Here is a 25,269-nt window from a genome sequence, read left to right as displayed (position 1 = left end):
TGCATCCTCCAGGAAAATTACTAGCAAAATCCTCCCCCAGGAAATGTGTTTTTGTTCATTTACAAATGTTAGATTCCTGTTTTTAAAACTTAAGACAATTTTTACCTCATTTCATAATACTTGATTAGCGCCCCCCTCCCTTGCTATGAACTACAAGGTAAGAAAACTTTATCAAACAAAAACATTTAAAGAGAAAGAATGTGCAAATCTTTTCAAAGATTCCATTTCAGCATCACATGATTTATTTAAATGTCATTCCCAGACACGTGTGGGGTGGCATATGCTCCCTCTTATTACACAGTAACACATACGCCATACCCAGCAGGAGTCTTTATATGACATATGGCCTAGTAGTTTCAATCAGAGCAAGATCGTTCAAAGAGAACAGGGGGAGAAGAAAACACCTACACGTTTATAACATGATCAAAAGGAACGTGAGACAGATGAACTGAAAAAACAACATCTTTGAACAATCACAATCGACAGTACAAGTCTCCCTTATTCCACTAGTTTTAAACAACTAACATCTGTAAACTTGAATACCAACTCTGGCAGATTTAGCAGTCTTAAATCTCTGATTTTCCATCCTAAACATCCTCCAATGTACTGTGAAGATGAGAGCGGGCCTCCTCCACCGAGCCCTACCGCCCAGCCGAGCTGTCTGAAGAGGCAGCCTCCTCTCGTGGGCACCCTTCATCAAATACTTCGGTAGTCAGAGCCCCGGGCTACAATGGCAGCAGCTTCCCACTCCACAGTGAAGAAGGAAATAGTTCCAAAAAACCCAAATATCACCATGACCAGGAGTTGCCAATGAAGGAGAAGGTAGTTACTGTAGAAAAATGCCACGGCTGCGCAAATGGACTAAAAATAAACAAGACAAAACAGATCACAAAATGCACACAGGTGACCCAGCCGCTCCACAAAGAGCCCCACCGCTCTCTGACCCAAGGCTTCCTGGGCCTTGCACTGCTCCCTGCTCTTTCTGCATCTAGATGGCACTTCCTTTGTCACTAGCTCACAAACATGCACCACAAACTCCGGCTGAGAGCTGGGAACAATCAAGTAAGCTATTGTTTAAAATAGTATTTTGTAAAAAACAGGAGTTATAAAATAATGTACGTGAACAGTGTGAAACACTCCTGTTGTATGTGTATACTATGAGTTCTGGTATCTAAGGAAGTCTGAGCCACAGAGAGACCAGAACATAAAATCTCTTATACAAGTGATGGGGCAAAAAAGATCACACTACTCATTGCTTCCTAACTCTAGTCACAAATCCTTTTTTTTTTTTTTTGCGGTAGGCGGGCCTCTCACTGTTGCGGCCTCTCCCCGTTGCGGAGCACAGGCTCCGGACGCGCAGGCTCAGCAGCCATGGCTCACGGGCCCAGCCGCTCCGCGGCATGTGGGATCCTCCCGGACGGGGGCACAAACCCACGTCCCCTGCATCGGCAGGCGGACTCTCAACCGCTGCGCCACCGGGGAAGCCCTATTATTTATTTTATTTTATTTTTTATTTTTGGCCGCGCCATGCAGCACGTGGGACCTTAGTTCCTTGACCAGGGATCAAACCTGCGCCCCCTGCATCGGAAGTGCAGAGTCTTAACCACTGGACCTCCAGGGAAGTCCCACAAATCCTTTTAAAGGTTGTCCTTGACTTTCATTTAAGAAACATTAAGAAAACAAAGTTAAAGCGCCATAAAAAATAGACCCTGCTTTAAACACAATCTGAAGAAGCGGTTTCACCTGCACAAATTTAAAGACTGCAAAAGCTGGTGCACTGTCTTCCGAATAGAGGAAACCTAGAACACTAAGCAGCTGGGTGTTGAAGCAGCTGTCTCCAAGCCCCAACAGGAGGCTGCAGAGGATGGCGACTTCTTTGCTGAATAAAACAGAATCAATTTAGAGTGAGCGTTGACAATATTTGTTATAGCTGATTGAAATGTAGAAACAACTCACCCACGGAAGCATTTTACTTTCAAGTTTTAAACACTATGAAACAAGTATGAATAAATACTGGAATTTACAAAGTCAGAATTCATGCTCAAACGCCCTCACCTTCACAGTCTAGCAAACTCTGGTCTACTAACTATTGGGGAAGCAAACACTGTGTTTGGGGCAGAGCTGCTCTTGGACTGTGGATCTAGACATAAACACTCACATCTACAATGACTTTGAGAGTTGAGCGCAAGAAAATGACACCCTCAAAGCTCCTGTGGACACTGTGAGAGAACGGGGTGGCTGGCTCAGATGGCAGATCACCCCTCGCTCCTCATTGCTCTTCCTCGGGGTCCAAATTTCTAGAGATTTCACTGGTTGAAAGGCAGAGATATAAAGTTCAAATCAGATACTTATGTGCTCCTTCACAGATCAAGAAAAAGATTTAGTGGGGAGAAAGGTTAAAACCAGCAATTAGAAAAATAACTTGGGATTCTCTATGGATTCCTATTTAAACTCATTCTGGCTTCATTAACACTGGACAGATGACTTTATAAAGATAACAGACTTGCAGAAAAGGATTAACTGCTCCATTCTAAATTCCTAGCCATGCTCTACCTCCCACCCTTCCTTAAATTACTAGAAAAAGGAGAGTCACTGTACCTGGGTTTGATGTAAGCACTGCTATCAGTTCCTTCAACAGGAGCTATAGGGGCATCCCCCGGCATGTTGAGAAATATTAAATAAAAAGCTATAAAATGCACCAGGATGCCCAACAGCACAACTGGATTCCTACCAAAACGATTATTCTTGCTCAGCAGGCCAAAGAGGCTTCCACCTATAAAATCAATGAAGGAGAGAACAGAAAAACCCAAGGCCAAGTTAATATATCAAAATCTTAGTTCTTTAAAAAAATAAATTAAACGGACAAAACACAATAGCTAATTTAATCAAAAAAGAAAGAAACAAAGGCGGCACAAATATAGAAAGTAAGAAATAACTGTTGAAACAGAGTTATTAACAGAGCCCCGGGCTACAATGGCAGCAGCTTCCCACTCCACAGTGAAGAAGGAAACAGTTCCAAAAAACCCAAACATCACCATGACCAGGAGTTGCCAATGAAGGAGAAGGTAGTTACTGTAGAAAAATGCCACGGCTGCGCAAATGGACTAAAAATAAACAAGACCAAACAGATCACAAAATGCACACAGGTGACCCACCCCCCCACACGCCAAAAAAAAGTACCAGAAATATGACACAATGGTTTTGAAGACGCGACAAAGGGCAGTGATCTTTGAGAGTCAGGAAACAAATGAGGTGAGGCCCACACCTGCCCCAGCTGACTGAGAGGCTGTGGGCTGCAGGGAGGGAGAGGGAGAAGAGGAGGGAAGGCAGGTGGAGGTCCGCAGCCTCTCTGAGTTGAGGAGACAGAGCTGAGAGTCTGGGGAGACAAGGTGCCTGAGTCCCCAAGACAGAGTATAAGAAAGGACAGCTGATCAGCACAGGATGTGAGTAAATTAGCGGAGGCCTGGAAAGAAACTTCCAAGAGGATTAGAGGTATTAGTGCCCTGCCCTGGGCAGGGAAGAGTGCCTGGTCCCACCAGCCAGACTGGAAATCTTATTATTCACGGGCACTGGGTGTACACAGAAGGGTCTTCCATCAGGGGTGAGGGATAATTAGCCCCAGTCTGAGCAGTGCTCTGATCCCGTCCAACAAATTTTAAAAGCAAGACCTAAAAAAAATCACACTGTTTCCAAGTAAATGAACCACATCCAAGAACAAAGCTCAAGAACGCTAACAGGAATATAAAGAATATCCTGCACCCAACAAGGTACAGTTCACGATGTATCGTATCCACAACACTACCAGGCATGCAAAGAGACAGGAAAACAGGACCCATCGTAAGCAGACAAATCAGTCAAACACACAGAGTTAGCACATGACCCAGCAATTCTAGTGCTGGGTTTACATGCAAGAGAAACGAAAACATAAGCTCACACAAAAAGTATACACCAATGTTCACAGCAGCATTACTCATAATGGCCAAAACGCGAAAACAGGGCTTCCCTGGTGGCGCAGTGGTTGAGAGTCTGCCTGCCGATGCAGGGGACGCGAGTTCGTGCCCCGGTCCGGGAAGATCCCCCATGCCGCGGAGCGACTGGGCCCGTGAGCCATGGCTGCTGAGCCTGCGTGTCCGGAGCCTGTGCTCCGCAACGGGAGAGGCCACAACAGTGAGAGGCCTGCGTACCGCAAAAAAACAAAAACAAAAAAAACAAAAAAAAAAGCAAAAACAACCCAGATGTCTGTGACATGATAAATGGATAAATAAAATGTAGTAGATCCATACAACTAAATATTATTTGGTAATAAAAAGGAATGAAGTAAAAAATAAAGAAAGAAAAAGAAATGAAGTACTGATACATGCTACACCATGGGAAAATCTTGAAAACGTGCTAAGTGAAAGAAGCCAGACACAAGAGACTATACATATTGTATGATTCCATTTACACAAGATGTCCAGAATAAACAAACCTATAAAGTAGATTAGCAGTTTCCTGGAGAAGGGTGATGACAATGTTCTATAATTAGATTACAGTGATGGCGGTACAACCCTGTGAATATACTAAAAAACACTGACCTGTATACTTTAAATGGGTGAGCTACACGTCATGTGAATTATGTCTCGATAAAGAAAAAGACAACACTACCCCAGAGCTGTTGCAGATGTTAGAATGAGCAAAGACATTAAAACAATTACTGTAACTGTATTAACATGTTCACACACACACACACACACACACGTGCCAGGTGTTGGCAATAAATTAGAGGAGGGGTACCGGTGCCCTGCTAGGAACCGGGCCCCACAGCAGGAGGGGAGCAGCAGGCCAGCCGCTTCTTCTGTATTTACAGCCGCTCCCCATAGCTCGCATTACTGCCTGAGCTCCGCCTCTTGTCAGGTCAGCAGCGGCATTAGGTTCCCATAGGAGCGTGAGCCCTACTGTGAACTGTGCACTCGAGGGATCTGGGCTGCAGGCTCCTTTTGAGAATCTAATGCCTGATGATCTGAGGGGGAGCTGAGGCGGTGATGCTAGCGCTGGGGAGTGGCTGCAAATACAGGTTATCATTAGCAGAGAGGTTTGTCTGCACAGAGACCATAATAAACCAGTTGCTTGAAGACTCATATCAAAACCCTATCAGCGGGGCTTCCCTGGTGGCACAGTGGTTAAGAATCCACCTACCAATGCAGGGGACACGGGTTCGAGCCCTGGTCTGGGAAGATCCCACATGCCACGGAGCAAGTAGGCCCGTAAGCCACAACTACTGAGCCTGCACGTCTGGAGCTTGTGCTCCGCAACAAGAGAGGCCGCGACGGTGAGAGGCCCGCGCACCGCGATGAAGAGTGGCCCCTGCTTGCCGCAACTAGAGAAAGCCCATGCACAGAAACGAAGACCAAACACAGCCAAAAATAAATAAATAAATAAATAATGGGTTAGGATTTGAACAAGACACCTGGCCAAAAAAGATATACAGATGGTAAAAATCATACCAAAAAATCATATACTATTAGGGAACTACAAATTAAAATCATATCTATCAGGATTGCTGAACTCCAAAAATATGACAATATCAATTGCTGAAAAGAAAAAAAACAAACCCTATCAGTGAGTGCCACGTGACAATTAAGCTGCATCTTATGGAGTAGACTGGACATAAGCAACGCATGTCAGGTGCCACTGTCTCCCATCGCCCCCAGCGGGACCATCGAGTTGCAGGAAAACAAGCTCAGGGCTCCCACTGATTCTGCATTACGGTGAGTTGTGTAATTATTTCATTATATATTACAATGTAACAATAATAGAAATAAAGGGCACAGTAAATGTAATGTGCTTGAGTCATCCCGAAGCCATCCCCCCGCCCCCATCCATGGAAAAACTGTCTTCCATGAAACTGTTCTTGGTATCAAAAAGGTTGGGGACTGCTGAATTAGGGAACAAAAATACACCAAAGTCTGCTTTCCCCATAGTGCTTATCACTGTCTGACATTCTAAGTTTCCAATGTTTTTTATTGTCTGTGTTCTTCCCCAAGAATATAAGCTCCATGTTTTGTTCATACAATGGATTCACAACAAATATGTGTTGAATTGGTAAGTTCCTCATATGTGACACAACACCCAATATACTGCAAGCATTGAACGGATCATTGCTGAATAAGGAATACCTGGTGGTATAATAAAAAGAGATTTGGTCTTTGCCTTGTCCTCTTCTCCGCTCCACTTTCCGGCATGGAGCTCTTAAAACCCTAGGAACTTCTCAGTGAAAGGAATGTCTCTAGTTATCTTAACTAATCCCTTCCAATGACACCAGAGTTTATGATGATGAGGTGATCCTTGAGGGGGTCTGGAGGTGGCCCTAGATAGTCAGGATGGGGGCTGGTTGTCAGAAGGACCCAGCCTTGATTAGAGGGTTGGAACTTTCAGCCCCACCCCCCAATCTCAGGGGAGGGGAGAGGGGGTAGAAACTGAGTCTAATCACCAATGGTGGATGATTTAATCAACCATGTGACATAATGAGATCTCCCTAAATCCCTACAAAACAGGTTTGGGAGAGCTTCCTGGTGATGACTGCATCCACATGATGGGAGGGTGCCACACCCAGCCTCCATGCGGACAGAGCTTCCTACACTAGGGGCCCTTCTGGACTTTGCCCTAGGTACCTCTTCATCCGGCTGTTCATTTGCATCCTTTATAATAAACTTTAACAGTAAGTATAGCATTTTCCAGGGGTGTGGTGGGAACCCTTGAATGTGTAGCCAAGCTGGACAGAAGGGAAGATAGCCTGGGACCCAGGACTTAACGACTGATGTCTCAAGTGAGGCTGGTCTTGCAGGACTACACCCTTGAACCTGTGGAGTCCAATGCTAACTCCAGTAGTGTCAGAATTGAACTGTATTGTCGCACATCCAACTGGTGTCAGAGATTCAGAGAATAAGAAATTCAGGAATTCTAAAGATGCAGATGTAGAGAGTGGACTTGAGGACATGGGGAGTGGGAAGGGTAAGCTGGGACAAAGTGAGAGTGTGGCATGGACATATAGACACTACCAAATGTAAAACAGATAGCTAGTGGGAAGCAGCCGCATAGCACAGGGAGATCAGCTCAGTGCTTTGTGACCACCTAGAGGGGTGGGATAGGGAGGGTGGGAGAGAGACACAAGAGGGAGGAGATATGGGGATATATGTATAGCTGATTCACTCTGCTATAAAGCAGAAACTAACACACTAAAAAATAAAAAATAAATTTAAAAAAATTCAGGAATTCTAATACACCTTCCCTAAGTATTTTAAGAGGAAAAGCTGGGAGAGACCATATGTTTTCTTACTTACGGTTTTGTCTTGAATTATTTGGCAAATGTTTTGTAATTTAGTTTTAGAACAGTGATAACAACAACAAAAAGACATACCCATTTGTATAAAAGCAAGGAAACAGAAATTCAAGGATAGAGAGGTGAAGTACATTTAAAATTTCTATAACAAAGTGATTTAGTGCAAAAACTTTTTTTTTTAAACCAACCTAAAATTTCTCCAATGCCAATGAAAATGCCAGAAAGTCCAATGAGGCTTTTCTCTTCTGTTCCAAATTTATTTATAGCGCCGATACAGGTTCCATATACACCAGAGAAGAAAGTCAATTCCAGACCTTCAGAAAAAAATGAAATTTAAATTACAGTTGTCCCTAGGTATAAAAATCCATAGATGCTCAAGTCCCATAGTCAGCCCTCCATATCCAAGACTCTGCAGCCTCAGATTCAACCAACCATGGATTGGGAAGCACTGGATTTAGTATTGAAAAAAATGCACAGTCTCCCTTTCCTGGTTTTTCTTCATGACTAGTAGTATTTGAGCTATACACGCATAAAACAAAATCCACACAGGCTGAAATGTTACTCCCCAAGCACAGCATAATTTTACGTGACCTAACTGATGACATGGAACTAGCCACAAGATGGCAGTTGTCACATATTTCAGATAAAAGCATACAACTCAAATAAGCGAAGACATCCTTATGTTAAAAATGGTCACTCTGTGCGCAGACAGGGGATGAACAGAGAACATAATTAACATAAACTTGTAACAGTGAAACTAAAGTGCTCATTATCCTTATTAATAGCTTCCCAAGGGAACAGGGATATACATTTGTAAGACCAATACCTACTATCCACTTTTGCTTAAAGTCAAAAGTTTTAATTAAACACACTGTCCTAGGAAAAGAAATTCCAAAAATTCGGGTAGCAAGTTAGAGCAAATGAGTAGAAGACCTGATTCCTTAACGCTACAAAACCTTAACTGAATTTTGAGGATGTTTAATATTTATTCTGTTCGACCTAAAAATAAGACGTTTATACCAATGAGGCACATACAGTTGAACCTTGGACAACACGGGTTTGAACTGTGTGGGTCCATATAGACTACAGGATCCACAGCTGGTTCAATCAGCAGATAAGGAATCACGGACACAAAGGGCGGACTAAAGTTATATGAAGATTTTAACTGCGGGGGAGGTCAGCACCCCTAATCCATCCCTTCACTGTTGAAGGGTCAACTGTAACGGCAAAAGTAATAATTGACACATTAGAGCAATTTTTACAAGGAAACTGATTTCCTTAAGACCTAAGAGTATTCCACCTATTATCACATCACATTATCACTATAAGCCACAGAACTCATTCCATTTCATTAAAAATTATCTTAATTCACGCCAAGTTACACAGATTTACTCATGATTATTTTCTGTAGTGTTCTATTTTGCCCTAAAATCACTGGTTGGGATGAACCGGGCCTCCCAGTTTTCAAACTCTTGTGCAGAATCTTCCCACACTGCATTTGGGCTGGCCCTATTATTTGCTTTCACCAGTGTGGGAGGGGGTCACATAGCTGGCTGAGACACAAGGAGAAATCTGAGACCCAGCTAGCATCAGACCCGTTCAGACATGCAAATGAAACTTGCTTGGAAGTTTTAGCCTCAGCCACCCTTTAACAGCAGCCACAAGAGACCCTGAGACCATCAGAAAAACCATTTAGCTGAGACCAGTCAATGCACAGAATTGTGAGAAAGTAACACAGTTGCTGTTTTCAACCCTTACTGTAATTATGCAGCCACAGAAAACCAAAACCATAATTAATCCCATTACCTGTATAAGCAGTTGTAATGCTAAGAAGGAGCATCTCCTTGGTGACACATAACTTAAGAGACTTTTCTATAAAAAAGGAAAAAAAAAATTTAGGAGTACTTAACTACATTCTAATCAATCAAACAAAACTTATAAAACATTCATTCAACCAAAACACCTCTTGTCAATAATGCCAATAAACAAATACATTGGGACAGAGGTTAATGATTCAGATTAAAATGGTTAGGGTATGAACTAAATCTGCCCTATAAAAAAAATGTTGATTTCAACTGTGTAAATATAGTCTAGAGTTGTGCTTTCTCTAACACATTCTCCAGCTCTCATGAAAACAAAACATGAAACAGAGAAAAGAAATAGAACCAAACAAAACAACAGAATATTCCAACAGACTTGATTAAAGGCTAGGCTATTAAGAGAGTCAGCAGTTGGCAAAGTGCTGACTTCCCTAAGGAACTGTCACAGGGCAGCTTTAACACTGGACTCTAGGTCAGAATCAGCAGCGGAGCTCTTTGACCACCAGAAGCTGGGATGCCGCTTCCTGAGATTCTCTCTCTGGATCTGAGGACTGAAACTTCAGTTCTGCCTATTTGCTTCTGATCCCCTTAATGTTTATTTTTATGTTGTTCAACTTAGTTGAAATCTGCAATGGAAAATGCATTTCTAAAAACTGCACGTTTTAACTTTTTTGAACCTGCTCACATTTCATAATTTAAGGCCACTTATCTAGGATCCTACTAATAGCAGATCCAGATTTTTTAAAAAGGTGGCGGGGAAAACGAAACCAAAATCCACCCCAAATCAGAACCAGCCTGGAAATAAATGAAAGCTCTCCAGTCTCACAGAGACATTATTTGGTGCGGCCAGCTCTGCAGCAGGAGTGCTCAGGCCTCAGTTCAGCCCTGGAGGTGGTGGTGTGGCCCCTACAGCTCATCCTTGGCCTGAGGATCCAGATTTTAGTTCCTATTCAACGGATGACTAGAAAACTCACATAAATCACAAACACTCTGTCCTGAATTTCTCCATATACAAAAGAAGATAGTCTTTTTTTCTTCTTCAATTTCACGAAAATAAAGTGAAACTAAAAGCAAGAAGATATTTTCACCAATCATTTTCACATACTTCCAGAAAAAAAATACATGATCAACAAAGTTTAAAACAATATTTTTAATTAAAAACATTACATTAGCAAAGCATATCTGCTTTTGACTAATCAGAAGATTTAGGTAACGAAAAGAAATTTTAAAACATAATCTAGTATGATCCTATAATGGTGAATTCACGTCATTATACATTTGTCCAAACCCATAAAATGTACAACACCAGGAGTGAGCCCTAATGTATGTAATCTATGGACTCTAGGTGATAATCATGTGTCACTGTAGGTCCTCTGATTGTAATAAATGTACCACTGTGGTGAGGGACAATGATAATGGGGAAGGTTATGTGCGGGTGAGGGCAGGGCATATATGGGAAATCTCTGTATCTTCTTCTCAATTTTGCTGTGAACCTAAAACTTCTCTAAAAAATTGTTTATCAAAAAAAAAAAAACCAATATAATCTATTTGCAGAAACCAACAAACTGATCCTAAAATTCATATGCAAATTCAAGGGACCAATAATAGCCAAAACAATCCTGAAAAAAACAAAGCTGAAAATTCATGCTTTCCAATTTCAGAATTTACAATAATCAACACAGCATTGTACTGGCATAAGGACAGGCATAGATCTAGAAATAAACTCTTACATTCACAGTCAATTGATTTTCAACAAGGGTGCCAACACAATTCAATGGGAGAAAGAATAGTCTTTCCAGCAAATGGTGCTAGGACAACTGATCTCCACGTGCAAAAGAATGAAGCTGGACTCCTCCATCCCAACATCCATAAAAATTAACTCAAAATGGGGCTTCCCTGGTGGCGCAGTGGCTGAGAGGCCGCCTGCCGATGCAGGGGACACGGGTTCGTGCCCCGGTCTGGGAAGATCCCACATGCCGCAGAGCGGCTGGGCCCGTGAGCCATGGCCGCTGAGCCTGCGTGTCCGCAGCCTGTGCTCCGCAACGGGAGAGGCCACAACAGTGAGAGGCCCGCGTACCGCAAAAACAAACAAAACAAAACAAACAAACAAAAAATTAACTCAAAATGGATCACAGACCAAAATGTAAAAGCTAAAACTATAAAAGTCTTAGAAAAAAATACAGGAGTAAATCTTTGTGACCTGGAGTTAGGCAAAGCCTTCTAGGACACCAAAAGCACACACAACAAAAGATAAAATAGCTAAATCAGACTTCATCAAAAATTTAAAACTTCTGTGATTCAAAAGATACCATCAAGAAAATGAAAAATCAATCCAAAGTCGGGGAACTAAGATCCCATGAGCAGCATGGCGTGGCCAAAATAATTTTTTTTTTTTTAACTTGATTTTGGCCACACACACAGAGGCTGAACCTGGGCCATGGCAGTGAAAGCACCAAATCCTAACCACTAGACCACCAGGGAACTCCCTGAACAGGTTATTGATTGTGGTGACCGTTGCACAACTCTGTGAATATACTAAACACCACTGAATTATACACTTTCAATGGGTGAACGGTACACTACTACGAACCACATCTCAATAAAGTTATTCTATTAAGGAAAATAATCTGACACCTTAATGGGTCTCTTCCCAGACTTTCTCTATGCTTTTTTTATTAAAAAGAAATTCCACTATTTATACTATTTTATAATTTATTTTCACATAACAAACGTTTTCTACTATTCGTAGTGATCATTTTAATGGCTACAGTAATCTGTTGGATAGATGGCTATTAGTTGAATATTTAAATTATTTCCATTTCTCACTAATATAAACAGTAGTTAAATCTTGGCCAAAATTCTTAACTATCTCCTGAGGATAATCCTATTAGTGGAATTGCTGGGGTAAAGGTATAAACATTTTTAAGGCTTTTGATACTTACTGACAAATCACAGAAAGTAATACAGGTGTATATTTTTAGCATTGTGGTCTTACGCATGTACCTATGCCCCATATACTGAGAATTATTTTTTATCTTTTGAAATTTGATAGAAAACTTAATTTGCATTTCTTATACTTAGCTTATAATAATTCTCCTTTGTTTATAAAATAAATATTTTCTACTGGAGTGTTTATGCTTTTCTTATTGGTTCATAACTATCATATACTGTAAATATTTTCCCTGCCACTTTAACTCATTAGATTTTGAGAGACTGAAATTTTATATTTTAGGTAACCAAAGAGCATTCTTTTTTTTAAATTTAATATTATTTTAAAATTTTATTTATTTATTAATTTATTTCTCTTTGGCTGCATTGGGTCTTCACTGCTGTGCGCGGGCTTTCTCTAGTTGCGGCGAGCGAGGTCTACTCTTCATTGCGGTGCACAGGCTTCTCACTGCGGTGGCTTCTCTTGTTGCAGAGCATGGGCTCAAGGCGTGCAAGCTTCAATAGCTGTGGCTCACGGGCTCTAGAGCACAGGCTCAGTAGTTGTGGCGCATGGGCTTAGTTGCTCCCGTGGCATGTGGGATCTTCCCGGACCCGGGCTCGAACCCGTGTCCCCTGCATTCACAGGCGCATTCTTAACCACTGCGCCACCAGGGAAGTCCCCCAAAGAGCATTCTTTTCCCTGTTTGACAGAGCTGCGTGAAAGGCTTTCCTCACCAAATTAATTTCTTCCGGTTACTATTATGGCTTCATTTTTACATTTAATCTACCTGGAATGTTAGTGTAAGACTCCATTTTTTCCCATGCAGTCAGCTGTCTGGCCTTGCTTTTCTAAGACTACTTTACTGTATTCCGAATTCCATTGTGGGTCTAGACTTCAGTTCCACTGCTCTTTGTATTCCAATGTTTTCAAATGGATTCATAACAGGTTTTGCTATTTATTAGGGAAAGTTCTTTTTAAAAATTATATTGGCTATTGACAGACGTTTACTCTTCCAGGTGAACTTTAGGAACCTTTCATCAGGACCAAAAAATAAATTTAAGAAAATTTCATTGAAATTTTCTAGAATCGCATTACATATATACATTCAACTGAGGAATTAAGTGCCTTCTAGATAAGCAAGAACCCTTTCTGTACAATACCTACTATGGCACCAACTGAAGGAAAGTCACGATTAAATAATAAATGAACCACCGGCTCACAGACAGAAAAGCGTGGACCTTCTTTTTCCTTTCTCTCTTTGCCTTCGGCTTCCTTGCTGCCTCATAACGTCACATTGCTCCCTAGCTGCCAGGAATCGTCACCTAAATTTAAATTTTCTTGCCCTATAGCACCTCATATGTCTTGTCTCTTTTGGCCGCTGCCTTCTTTCTCCCCATTCAAACCTGACAGCCCAGTTTCTTATTACTACTGAACCCTACACCAAGTAACCAACCAGCTCCGTGATAAAAGGCACGAGGCCCTAACTGTGTTAGTGTCTCATTTTACAGAGGAGTTGAGGTAAAGTTTGTACAACTGCCTAGGAATGACAACCTGAAACTGGTTAATATCAAGAGACATCCAGAGAGGGGTTCAGTAATAGAGCAGGGAGGCTGCATCAAGCCTCCCCAAGGCTGGACGAACCATCCCATAAGCCTGAAGGCCATCAGCCTCCCTCTGCCTGACTCCATGTTCACCAAAGAAGCCAACGTGGCTTTCTAGGCCTCTGATAACAAGAAAGGGATGCCCTGTTTGACCCTGGGTAAACGATTTCTCTAAGCCTCAGTTTTCTCTTCTATAAAATGGAGATAATGATACGTGTGTGTTATACGATACTCACAGAACTGTCGTGAGAACAACACAACATAAAGCACATCGAGAGGTTTAGTCAGGAAGAACCCTCAAGAGATGAGCGTGATTGGCCTTACACGCTACTGGGTCACCCAAGCTCCTGCGTTGCTCTGAGGAGTGGCAAGCGATGCGCGAAGCAATGGTCTGTGTCCTCACTTCCTCGGGTAAACTCCTAACCCTCTGCCTCCTCCTCCTCAGGCCCCCTCACACACATGCTCAGGTAGGGCACGGAATTACCCTCCATCCCTCACATCCCCCACGTTACAGAGATACTTACTGAGAAGACTAGCATATTTCAGAGCGGCATACCTGGAAGCATGAAAATACTGGGGTATCGTCAATCCAAAGTTACCAGGGAAAGGGGGAAAGGCAAATGCTGAAGTTGTTCCTGAACAGTTCCTGCATTTCAGACTCAGAAAATACTTACTAAATGCATCTACTGCCTTTGTCATATTGTTCTGGGCAGACCTGAAAAGATAAAAAGAAAAAAGTTTTTCCCCTGAAAATGGAGAAAGAGAACAAAAATACTATCACATTTTCACTTAAATCTGTAAAAGCTCTGTCCTCTACGTGGTCTGGCAAACACTTTCAGTGGCCTCAACGCTCCCTGCTCCAGGGTGTCCCTTCATGACCCAGGTCCTTGCTTCAGAGAACGATGTGGTTAAAGTGCCACCGTGGAGCACGATTCCCTCACATTAAATTTATGGCACGGAGTCCTGCGTGTCTTTTTCACAAATGATACTCCAGGCAGGACAGAAATCTCCTCTACGCTGTTTCCAAACTGTAAAAACAATTTGTGAGGGGCTCAATCTTCCACCACTTCAACTATGTAAAAACTACTCTGTGGTTCTTCAGTGTTAGAACTCTTGAAAAGCATCGCCATCATTGGCGGTAGGGGGTTGGGTGCGATGTCATCTATGGGTTAAAAACGCGGGCTTTGAGGCTGAGGCCTGCTTTGCCACTTATTAGTCGTGTGGTTTTAGACAAGTGACTTCAGTTCTCTAATTTTCATTTCCTCATTTATAAAACAGGGACACTATCACTTACCTGTGAGAATTAATTGAGATAAAGTAACTTAAGTGTAATTATTCACAAGGTTAGGGTAAGAAAATTTTTAAGAAATTACATTTCTTACCCTACCAGCCAAGTCTACTCCTCTTAGATCTTTAAAGGATATCATTTACAAACAAACAAACCGAAAACAACAAGGACAGCAGAAAACAAACCTAAAGGAGATCTAGTTGACTTAAAAAAATAAATTACTAACACAAAAATGGTAGTATCTCCTAACCAACAGGAAAACTTTTTCCCCCACCATAGAAACTCATGCCTTCCCTGGAAGCAAATACTATGTGAATGCCATTTAGTGACAGCTCCCTCATCTAGTACTTGGACAGGATCAGGTGTGGGTTATACTATTATCACACTCAAGGCCCCAAATAAGTAGAAACTGATTTGTACTCTATAGACTATTAAAATATAATCAACTCAGCTACTATCAGCTGCAAATCATTCAAAGTGGATTCCACAAAGTGGAATCCTTTAAAATCAGATCCTACTTATTTCCTCAGCGGCTTCTAAGCACATCAAGAAGAAAATCCAAACCCCTGCTGTATCCTTATTTAATCAACCCTCTGTCTGCTGCATTACTCCCACAGTGCATTCCTACTTGCACTGTGAGAGGCCCAGGCACCTCTGGCATTCCTGGTGCCCACCACACCCCTTTCCACCCCTGGCATCTGCTGCAATGGCCATCAGTAGATCTTCACACCTTCTCACCTCCCAGCTCTCCACCACCTCCCCCTTTCTCACCGCCTTCTAGCACTTACTCTGCTATTTTCTTACAGGGTATCGTCTACCAGCCCCTCTACAATTAAGTTACATAAAAACAGGGAATTCTCTGTCTTGTTCATTACTCCTTCCCTCCCCTTTAGAAGATGGCTGGCACATGGTGCTATTTACAGAATAAAGACACAAGTTTCAAGTTTGGAAGACAATTCAGAAACAGAGAATGCTAAAAAAAGGCTAAGTGGTACCCCTCAGCATTGCACCTTATGACAGTTACATGATCCCTTGTCTATCAGAAAAGTTCCTTGAAAACAGGGACAGGTTGTATTTGTCTTTACAGCACCAACACCTAACATTTGCTGAATGAATGGGTGTTTAATTTTTGTTGAATTTGTGGCATTCATCTTCACAGACCCCTGCTCCAATATCCATTGGTTTGTGCTTAAAAAAATATGTATGTGGTACATATACACATAAATGTTTGTATACTTATATAAACATGTCTTTTTTGCTCTGAACGGTGCAAATTTTGAAGGCTTAATGATCCTATGACTGGAGAATTTTATGCCCTTTTTGGGCTTTAAAAAGGCAGCACAGAAAGTTCGATGCAAAGTTTTTAACAATAGGTAAAATGCTTATAAGGCAAGCTTCATAATTTTACCAATTCACAAAGCAAAACAAGAGTGGCAAAGATTTCTCATTCCCCTTTCTTCAAATCCAGATGATAACCTGCAGAGAAATCATCTGTGATGTTTCAAACAGTTTTACTTATAATTGAAATAGGTCCCTGCTTCCGGTGGCAGGGTCTGGGGAAGGGGAGGAAGGAGCCATGTCTTGCCTCGAACGTGGCAAGCAGCAGCCCCTGAAGCAGCCCAAGGACCAGGACAAGGAGATGGATGAAGAAGATAAGACATTTAAGCAGAAACAGAAAGAGGAGGGCTCAGAGAAGGGCCCCTGGCCAGAGGTGGAATTAAGAAATATGGCCAAAAGTAAGCTGTTCTCTGTGCCTGAGGCAATGATGGCCCTTAATTCCATTCCTGTTTAACCATCTGGATTTCCCAGTCATAACATCTGTTGCCACCTACAGCTAGAATGAAGTGTTGTTTGGGAGCCTATTGTACATTTAAAAATAAACTTTTGTTGGGACTTCCCTGGCAGTCCAGTGGTTAAGACTCTGTGCTTCCCCTGCACGGGGCGCGGGTTCCATCCCTGGTCGGGGAACTAAGATCCTGTGTGCCGTGCAGCTCGGCCAAAACAAAACAACAACAAAAAGTTTTGTTAAAAAAAAAGAAAAGAAAAGAAATATGCTCAAGGTAATTCACAATTTTTAGAAAAACAGGACTGTGTAATTGTTTCCCAGTAGGGACTACATCGGGGAAAACTACCTGCACAGGTTACTGCAAAATCCAGAGCATGGGGCTTCCCTGGTGGCGCAGTGGTTGAGAGTCCGCCTGTCGATGCAGGGGACGCGGGTTCGTGCCCCGGTCCGGGAAGATCCCACATGCCACGGAGCTGCTGGGCCCGTGAGCCATGGCCGCCGAGCCTGCGCGTCCAGAGCCTGTGCTCCGCACGGGAGAGGCCACAGCAGTCAGAGGCCCACGTGCCGCAAAAAAAAAAAAAAAAAAAAAAAATCCAGAGCATGGGTGTTAACCACAGCTCATCTGTAATGACTGCTGACGGCCCTGCCACTCACTTGTACCATATGATCGGAAAATTTTAGGGCTGGATCCAAGAAACAGTAACTGAGGATTGTTTGCTATATAACTTTTTTTTTTTTTTTCTTTTTCTTTTTGCGGTACGCGGGCCTCTCATTGCTGTGGCCTCTCCCGTTGTGGAGCACAGCCTCCAGACGCGCAGGCTCGGCGGCCATGGCTCACCAGCCCAGCCGCTCCGGGGCATGTGGGATCTTCCCAGACCGGGGCACGAACCCGCATCCCCTGCATCGGCAGGCGGACCCTCAACCACTGTGCCACCAGGGAAGCCCTGTTTTCTATATAACTTTATGAGCCTATATCCTCACACATTAAAACACAGGAAATGTCTGCTGAATTGAATGAGGGAACTGAGGCCTAGAGAAACTCAGGGGAACATTGCTACTGTCCACGGTCACACAGCTGGTGACCTGGGATTAGACTTAAATCCCCCACAAACCTTTTCACTACCTTCCCCGCCTCTGTCTACCTTCCTTTCCCTTCCTCCTCCCTGGCAGCTCCCCTTTATCTTCTTTCTCTGCTTATTTGCTTTAAAACTTTTCCCTCATGTCTGCCCAGCACTGGATTATCAGTTAGGGCTATAAAAGGCTGGCAATTCCTAGACTAGACCTACTCAAAATATAGTTTAAAATAGAAAGGAATGTTTCCAACTTCTTACTCGTTGACATCCAGGTCCTGGTCATCAGAAGATTCGTCTTCTCCCAGGACATTTTCGGAATCTGGTTTCCGAATGAGAAAGAAGAGAACCGCCCCCACAAGGCTAATCACTGTCAGGGCGATAAACACTGTTCTTCGGTCACTCTCTAGGGAGAAAAACAAAGACGAAAGTAGATAGTACTGGCCATACAAACAATTCCAGAGTTAGCATTATGTTCAGTACTGTGCTTGTTTATAACCATCAACACACTTTGTCATTAAATCTTACTTTACTGCATCAGTAAAAACCTAGGACAAGGAGAAAAATAGGACACATCCCCCTTTGTCTTTCAGTCAGAGAAATACTAATAAGCCAAAAGAAAAACAGCACAAGAACTTAATCTTATTCTTTTAATCAAAGAAGGGAACAGACAAGACAACTGAATTAAAAAGCCTTCTGACAACTGACTCGTCTCACACAGAGCATAACCTTCTCCCGCACTTTGAGATGCTGCCTGAAGTGCAGTCATAAACTGTGGTCTTAGTATAACAACATAATCCAAGGGAAAAGATGACTAAAAGCTAAAATCTGAGAGGACTTAGGGTACCACGGTTCACTAGAACAATGTGAACAAAGCAATATGGGGCATTCCTGTGGAACAGCTATTTTGCGTTGAACCTATGTGAATGAAGCACGGTGAATAAGACAAACCTGATATTTGAGTTTTCCCTTGCCAAGCAAAATATATGTAGAGATTTCCAAAGAACAAGCTGGGGGAAGAAAAGGAGGGAGAGGATATTGGGAAGTTATTTTCATATTTATGGGTTTTGAAATAATTTTTCCATTACCTGTAAAAGAAGAGAAAGAGAGGCCTACATAATTAAAGAAGTTATCTACCCGCCCTAAGTCATTTAAAACATCAACTTCACCCTCTTTCTGAAAAACTCAACTGAGTCAGATGGAATTGTCTCCTTCCACATGAGAGAAGCCTGATTCAGACTGTCCTCCAAAGACCTGACTCACTGTGAAACATGTGACTTATTGAAGCTCTGGAAATGACTCCTTGGAAACAAGTTTACCCTTCCTCTAAAATCCTATATTTTAAAGAATCGGTGAAAAAAAAAAATCCATGATTTAGTTATCTGCATCTAATGAGATACTTTATTTAGTATTTTCCTAGGGAAGAGATCATTCACTTACACTCCAGTTTCAGAATATACAATCTCTTAAAACAACATCTGCATTTGTTAAGACTTATCATGGCCAAAATTTTAGGCGTTTAGGATTCGTGAGGGTAAATCGTCAGGACAGATTCCATAACAGAATGACCGTTGTTGCTTTTTACTTAGGAAATATATAATATGCTGTATCGTTATAGAGTTAGTCTCACTTTAGAAATTTAATTGTTAACAGCTACCAGGTGGCATAGCTGGGTGGGAAGGACATGGCCTTTGGAATCCAGACGCTTGGATCAGTTAACTTTTAACTAAGCCTTTGTTATCTCATCTGTAGAATGGAGCTAATACCTTCTTATCGCAGGGGGTTGTGAGGATTATTGAAATTCAAGAGCCCAGTAGTACCTAAAGTATAGCAGGTGCTAAATACATTATGGTTAATATTATTTTCCATTTACTAGTCATAAATTCCAATGAGGTAGGTCCATGCATTTTTAAGTAATCCCATAAAATTTTAAATCTCCATCACATGTACCTAGGAACTTAACTCATGAAACAAGAAGATCTGAGTTTTCAACACAACCAGGGTCTAAAAAATGGTGTGACAAAAAAAATTATAGAAAGATTGAGCCGTAAGAATTATTACCTGGATTGTAGGAGTGCCCAGAAAATGCCACTGTTTCTCCCAATAGTGTGCTCATCTGAATTTATTGTCAGGCAGTTTCCTTGTGCTGTCCAAAGTACTAAAATTCAAACCAAAAGTTTGTCAGGGGAATGAAATCATTTAGCTTTATATATTAAACATATAAACAATATTCTTAGATAAGACCTGGAAAATAGGGAAAATGAACATCAAAATACTCACCAGCAGCTGCAATTCCAATGAAAACAGAGGCTGTGTAGAAGGACCACGGAAAAGGCTGGATAAAAACGGCAATGTACATGCTAAAATATAACAGGTCAACGTATTATAGTCAAACAATACCTGAAACAGAATGCCAATTATGCCTTCTAGGAATCAATTCTGAGGGATCTGTTCTTTTAAAATTCAGGCTGTAGGACTTCCCTGGTGGCACAGTGGTTAAGAATCTGCCTGCCAATGCAGGGGACACGGGTTCAAGCCCTAGTCCAGGAAGATCCCACATGCCGCAGAGCAACTAAGCCCGCAAGCCACAACTACTGAGCCCATGCGCCGCAACTACTGAAGCCTGCACGCCTAGAGCCCGTGCTCCGCAACAAGAGAAGCCACCGTGATGAGAAGCCCGTGCACCACAATGAAGAGTAGCCTCTGCTTGCCACAACTAGAGAAAGTCTGCGTGCAGCAAGGAAGACCCAACGCAGCCAAAAAGAAGAAAAAAAAAGAAAAGAAAAAGATTCAACCTGTAAAGGGCTTCTCTGGTACTGGCAAAAAGGGGACAAATGTGACCTATCCATTTATTAACGTACTATTTCAAATTTGTGAACTGAGACATTGAATAAAGGTCTGCAATTGGCCTCTGCCAACAGCTCAGTACACAGTGGGACTGCAGTTCTATAGCCCAGAAGAAAAGTTCAGTTATTTCGTTTTAATTCCCATTAGTCAACTTGATACAAAATAAGATTACTTCATGAGTTCTTTTCAACTCTTGTAGAAAAAGGTTTTTGGATGCTATTTTTATTGGTGGTAAAATGAAAGCAAATATACACAAATTCCATCACATTAAAACAATGGTATCCCTGAGCATCAAGTAGAGAACCAAATCCCTAAAACACTTCCTATAATCTATTCATCCGAGTCAGCAAGTTCTTGTTAAAAGTTTACTGTGTGCTTGAAAGAAGCTGAAGGTGTTCTCATTAAATGAAAGAAAATTGGACTACTCACCTGTAAAATAAACCACTAGCAAACATAGAGAGTTGAGGTCCTACAATGGCAACCACTGATGGTGTAATCAAATTTGAAGCAGAGAACACTCCATAAATAATTGCCATGCTGCACATACAACACACAAAAGGAAAAAAACAACACTCTTGAAAGATTGTCAAAAGATCACTTTTTCAAACCCACTTAGTCTACAGTTTATTTTGCAATAAGCACTCATATTCTTTAGTCAGAATTTATAATTATATCCTTACACTGAATGTCATATTAAAGTTTTCACTTGTACAAAACACTAAAGTCTTGTCAAATGTTTCTTTGAATCAGTCTGCCTTAGACAATATGGTTTTTAATGTACCAGTAAATTATAATAGCAGCTAACACAGCTCTATGAAAAACGTATCATTATCCTCATTTTATAGAAAAGAGAACTGATACACAGAGGGGTAAGTAACGTGTCAAAAGTCCAGCTGGATAGCTGGTCAGTGGTGGAGCCAGAATCCCATCCCTGGTAATCTGACTCCAGAGGCCCTAGTCAACCAATCTGCTCTACAAATTTAGCCTACAACTCCTGGCAACAGCATGAAATTTCACTGCTATAAATAATCACATAGTTAAAACTTGCTTAAACCAGAATTTATTAAACTCAACCTAACAGTCTCACTTGAACATTATTCAGCTACTGTAGACCTGGCCCCAGTATATATGTCTTGTAGCAAAGTGTGACTAAAATCATTTCAAGAGGGGCTTCCCTGGTGGCGCAGTGGTTGAGAGTCCGCCTGCCGATGCAGGGGACACGGGTTCGTGCCCCGGTCCGGGAAGATCCCGCATGCCGCAGAGCGGCTGAGCCCGTGAGCCATGGCCGCTGAGCCTGCGTGTCCGGAGCCTGTGCTCCGCAACGGGAGAGGCCACAGCAGTGAGAGGCCCGCATACCGCAAAAAAAAAAAAAAAAAAAAAAATCATTTCAAGAGTCATTTATAAGCCACTATTTATAAATCCAAGTAAATTATTCTTTGGCTTTTATGAATCTCTCAAATATCAAATGTTCTTTCATTTGTTCTTTACAGTATACATGAAGACAAAACATTACAAAAAATTGTGGTATTATCATTAATCACTTCAAAAAATGGACATTAGGATCCTTTTACTCTCAATTATCATATATAAGGTCAGATTTAGGTTAGGTAACACAGAGCCAAATAAGAACAGTTGGGGAGGAAGCGGGTAAGGGGTTGGCCGCAATCTAGTATTTAACGATAGAGAAAGTAAGAAATCTGTGTTTACATACAGGTATGTATTACATTCCCAACTTCAACCACAACGTACTAGTGACTTGTGAAGATCTTTTCACTTCATTTTCTCCACCTGTAAAATTGGCACTAAACACCTTAACAAAAAGCTAAAAGCTCCTGATGACAATATATTAATAATTACGAAAGCACAAAAACAGGAAGACCAAATATTTCGAGAGTCATATAAAACATCCTCTGTTTAGGATTTGGAAGATGTAATTATGACAATACCTGAGTGCTTATTAAATGCCAGCCACTGTGTCAAGCGCTTTACACGCATTGATCTGAGCAAGGAAACTGGGCTCATAGAAGCAACTTCCTAAGATATCGCAGTAATTAAGTTTTGAAGCCAGTATTTCAAACCCAGTGTCTAATTCTATATGAAACCTAAACTCATCACCTTCATCCTATTATGTTCTCCTAAATAGTCTAGATAAAGAAAACAATCACTAATAATCTAATTACAATACGTTGTCTGTGATTTTGATGAAATTACGCAACATCTGTGATATACAAAGTAAAACCAATCATACAGTACAATACCTGGTATAGCCACTGCCGTGAAAATCTGTGCTATTTAAGCTCCTGATGACAGTTTGCTGTGTGGAAGATAAAACTAATCAATGAAAACCTTTTGTAATTGCCCTCACCCCAGAAAGTCTCTCTCCAAATACTTGGAATAAAGTAAAAATTCAAGATGCCGAATACTTAATACTGAAATTCTAACACGAGAGAACAGAATGGACTACAGAACAGAAGGCAAACCAATGAGGGGCGTGTGGGGGCGGGGTGGGGAAGGGTGAAGACCATCTGAAACTAGGCCTTAGGTTTAGTCCCTCAACTCTCCAAGTACTAATGTAGTCCTTAATATAAATAAAAAATAAAATAAATGGGTCAGCATACAAACCCCAAATCAAGTAAGAGAAATAAACGAGCCCAACAAGAAACGTCTGCCACATGCAATCAAACCTAGTCATGGAAAACGAGGAAGCCTAGGTGACAAAATAAAAGGTGCAACTTAAGCGCATTATTAGACATAACGTTGATTATCATTTTTGGAATGCATTATGATAAGCACTTCAAAGGAAGATCAAATTCCAACTCACCGCTACATTTCCACAAGTTTGAAAGGCGGTGAACATAAACATAAAGGCAATTCCTAAAATAACGATGTTGAAAAGCTTTTTAGATTCCGGGGACATTTTGGCTTAACTCTGCCAAAAGGTCGGCAGCAGCAGAGGGCAGTCAGCTCTCCTCGGGGGGAACCCACTGCAATCCTGGGAGAAGAAATGAGATGGTGAGAGGAGGAGGCAAATCCAGGAGCGGGGCAGCCAAGGTGTCAACTTCCAGGTCTTGGAGTGGACTCCTGGACTTAGGGTGAAGTTCTCCCCACGGGTATAGTTAAGACATTCCTAGGACACGATCCGAGGAAAGAGCCCAACACCCGGAGAAGCGCCAAGAACGTTGTAGCTGCAACTTAAGGGGCCCGAGAGAGGGATTAGGGCCAAGGTCCAGTGGCAGCGGGCAGCACGACCCCGCCCTCCCGGCCCTGACTCACCGCAGGTCAGGCGACCCGGTCACCTGACCGCAGTCGCGGCGCCGGCCGCTGGGCCTGCTGGGAAATGTAGTCCTGGGCGACCCGGGACGTGCAAGCGCGCCGCTAGGGCTCCCTCACCCGCTCCGGGAGAGCGGGGCCGACCTCGTGGGCTCCGGCAAGGGGTGGGGGGGGGGGGGTTGCTAAAAAGCGGAACGCAGCGAAGGAGACAGGAATTGCGGAAGGGGGCCTGGAGACGCGGTCTGAGGAGGCCGCAAACACAGACAGGCAAGGTGAAGGAGTACGCCCCCCGACAGAGGCGGGGGCCGACGTCCGAGCAGAAAACCTGCGTGGAGCTTAGAAATTGGCATGAAAAGAAGGCGGAGCCCAGTAGGGGAGCACCTCCCTTTCCTGCCGTCACAGCGCGCTTCGCAGCCGGAAGGAGCGTTTCGCGGGCTTTCCAACTGCCGGCAAATCCCGCTCCCCCTCCCATCGGCAGTGACTGCGCGCTTTTCGACCCGCCCGCGGGGCTCTGCGCAGGCGCGCCGGACAAGGGCGGGGCGCGCGGCAGAGACGTTACGGGGCGGGGCGAGACGAGCCAATCAGAGGATTCATTTCCGGGTGGCGCGGGCGCCATTTTGTGAGGAGGGATATAAATGGGCAGTGGAGCCGGACGCCGGCCCAGTTGCTTCTGTAGTGGAGCCAGGTGCGTAGCGCTTCCTCAGTTGTCCTAGTCAGGCCTTTCCAAACGTTTCCACGCGGAAACCAACCGCCAGGGGAGAGGCGCGGCGTCGAGCCGAGCTAGGCTGACGAAACCGCCGCCGCAGCCGAGCGCGCGAGCCCGCCGGGGCGTTAGTCCGTCGGCGCGCCGTCACGGGCCCCGGCCCGACTCTTAAGAGCCATGAGTTACGGCCGCCCGCCTCCCGATGTGGAGGGCATGACCTCCCTCAAGGTGGACAACCTGACCTACCGCACCTCGCCAGACACCCTGAGGCGCGTGTTTGAGAAGTACGGACGCGTCGGCGACGTGTACATCCCGCGGGACCGCTACACCAAGGAGTCTCGCGGCTTTGCCTTCGTCCGCTTCCACGACAAGCGCGACGCTGAGGACGCCATGGACGCCATGGACGGGGCCGTGCTGGACGGCCGCGAGTTGCGGGTGCAGATGGCGCGCTACGGCCGCCCCCCGGACTCGCACCATAGCCGCCGGGGACCCCCGCCCCGCAGGTACGGGGGCGGTGGCTACGGACGTCGGAGCCGCAGGTAAGCGGGTGGGCGTCGCGGCCGGGGATCCGGGCGGGCCTGGGTGACTCACAAAGGCCTGCCGGGGACACGTGGTGGCGGCCGGGCAGAGCCAGGAG

General features: G+C 43.3%; 2 protein-coding genes across 11 annotated transcripts in view; one reads left to right on the top strand and one right to left on the bottom strand.

Moving 5' to 3' along the window:
* Positions 1–219: 219 nt before the first annotated feature.
* MFSD11 (major facilitator superfamily domain containing 11) lies at positions 220–24,493 on the bottom strand. Of its 3 annotated transcripts, XM_024760647.1 has the most exons (14): positions 23,933–24,493; positions 23,481–23,651; positions 22,918–22,973; positions 21,089–21,196; positions 20,093–20,172; positions 19,874–19,970; positions 18,764–18,822; positions 18,074–18,218; positions 14,343–14,383; positions 9,125–9,190; positions 7,507–7,632; positions 2,599–2,773; positions 1,744–1,879; positions 220–861 (listed from the first exon to the last, which is right to left on the bottom strand). In XM_024760647.1, the coding sequence occupies exons 2-14, from the start codon at positions 23,574–23,576 to the stop codon at positions 697–699; spliced, it is 1,350 nt and encodes a 449-aa protein (XP_024616415.1). In that variant the 5' UTR covers positions 23,577–23,651; positions 23,933–24,493; the 3' UTR covers positions 220–696. The 3 variants fall into 3 exon arrangements, with proteins under 3 accessions (XP_024616415.1, XP_024616414.1, XP_024616416.1); XM_024760646.1 differs by lacking the exon at positions 23,933–24,493 and having other exon boundaries at positions 23,481–23,915; XM_024760648.1 differs by lacking the exons at positions 22,918–22,973; positions 23,933–24,493 and having other exon boundaries at positions 23,481–23,915.
* A 101-nt stretch (positions 24,494–24,594) lies between these two features.
* Positions 24,595–25,269, top strand: part of SRSF2 (serine and arginine rich splicing factor 2) — a 3,280-nt gene continuing 2,605 nt past the window's right edge. For 7 of the 8 annotated variants that reach the window (XR_003005373.1, XR_003005374.1, XR_003005372.1 and 4 more), the window contains exon 1: positions 24,601–25,171. Coding sequence is in view for 2 of the 8 variants with exons in the window: in XM_024760649.1 (XP_024616417.1) it covers positions 24,810–25,171 (362 nt within the window). In the remaining 6 variants the exon portion in view is untranslated. Of the gene's footprint in view, positions 25,172–25,269 lie in introns of all 8 variants that reach the window. The other variant, XM_024760650.1, reaches the window with a different exon arrangement.

The sequence above is a fragment of the Neophocaena asiaeorientalis genome, unplaced genomic scaffold (assembly GCF_003031525.2).
Source record: "Neophocaena asiaeorientalis asiaeorientalis breed wild unplaced genomic scaffold, Neophocaena_asiaeorientalis_V1.1 scaffold30, whole genome shotgun sequence".
In the NCBI taxonomy this organism is placed as follows: Eukaryota; Metazoa; Chordata; class Mammalia; order Artiodactyla; family Phocoenidae; genus Neophocaena; species Neophocaena asiaeorientalis.
Note: the sequence above shows the minus strand (reverse complement) of the source record. Positions and strands in the feature narration are given on the sequence as shown.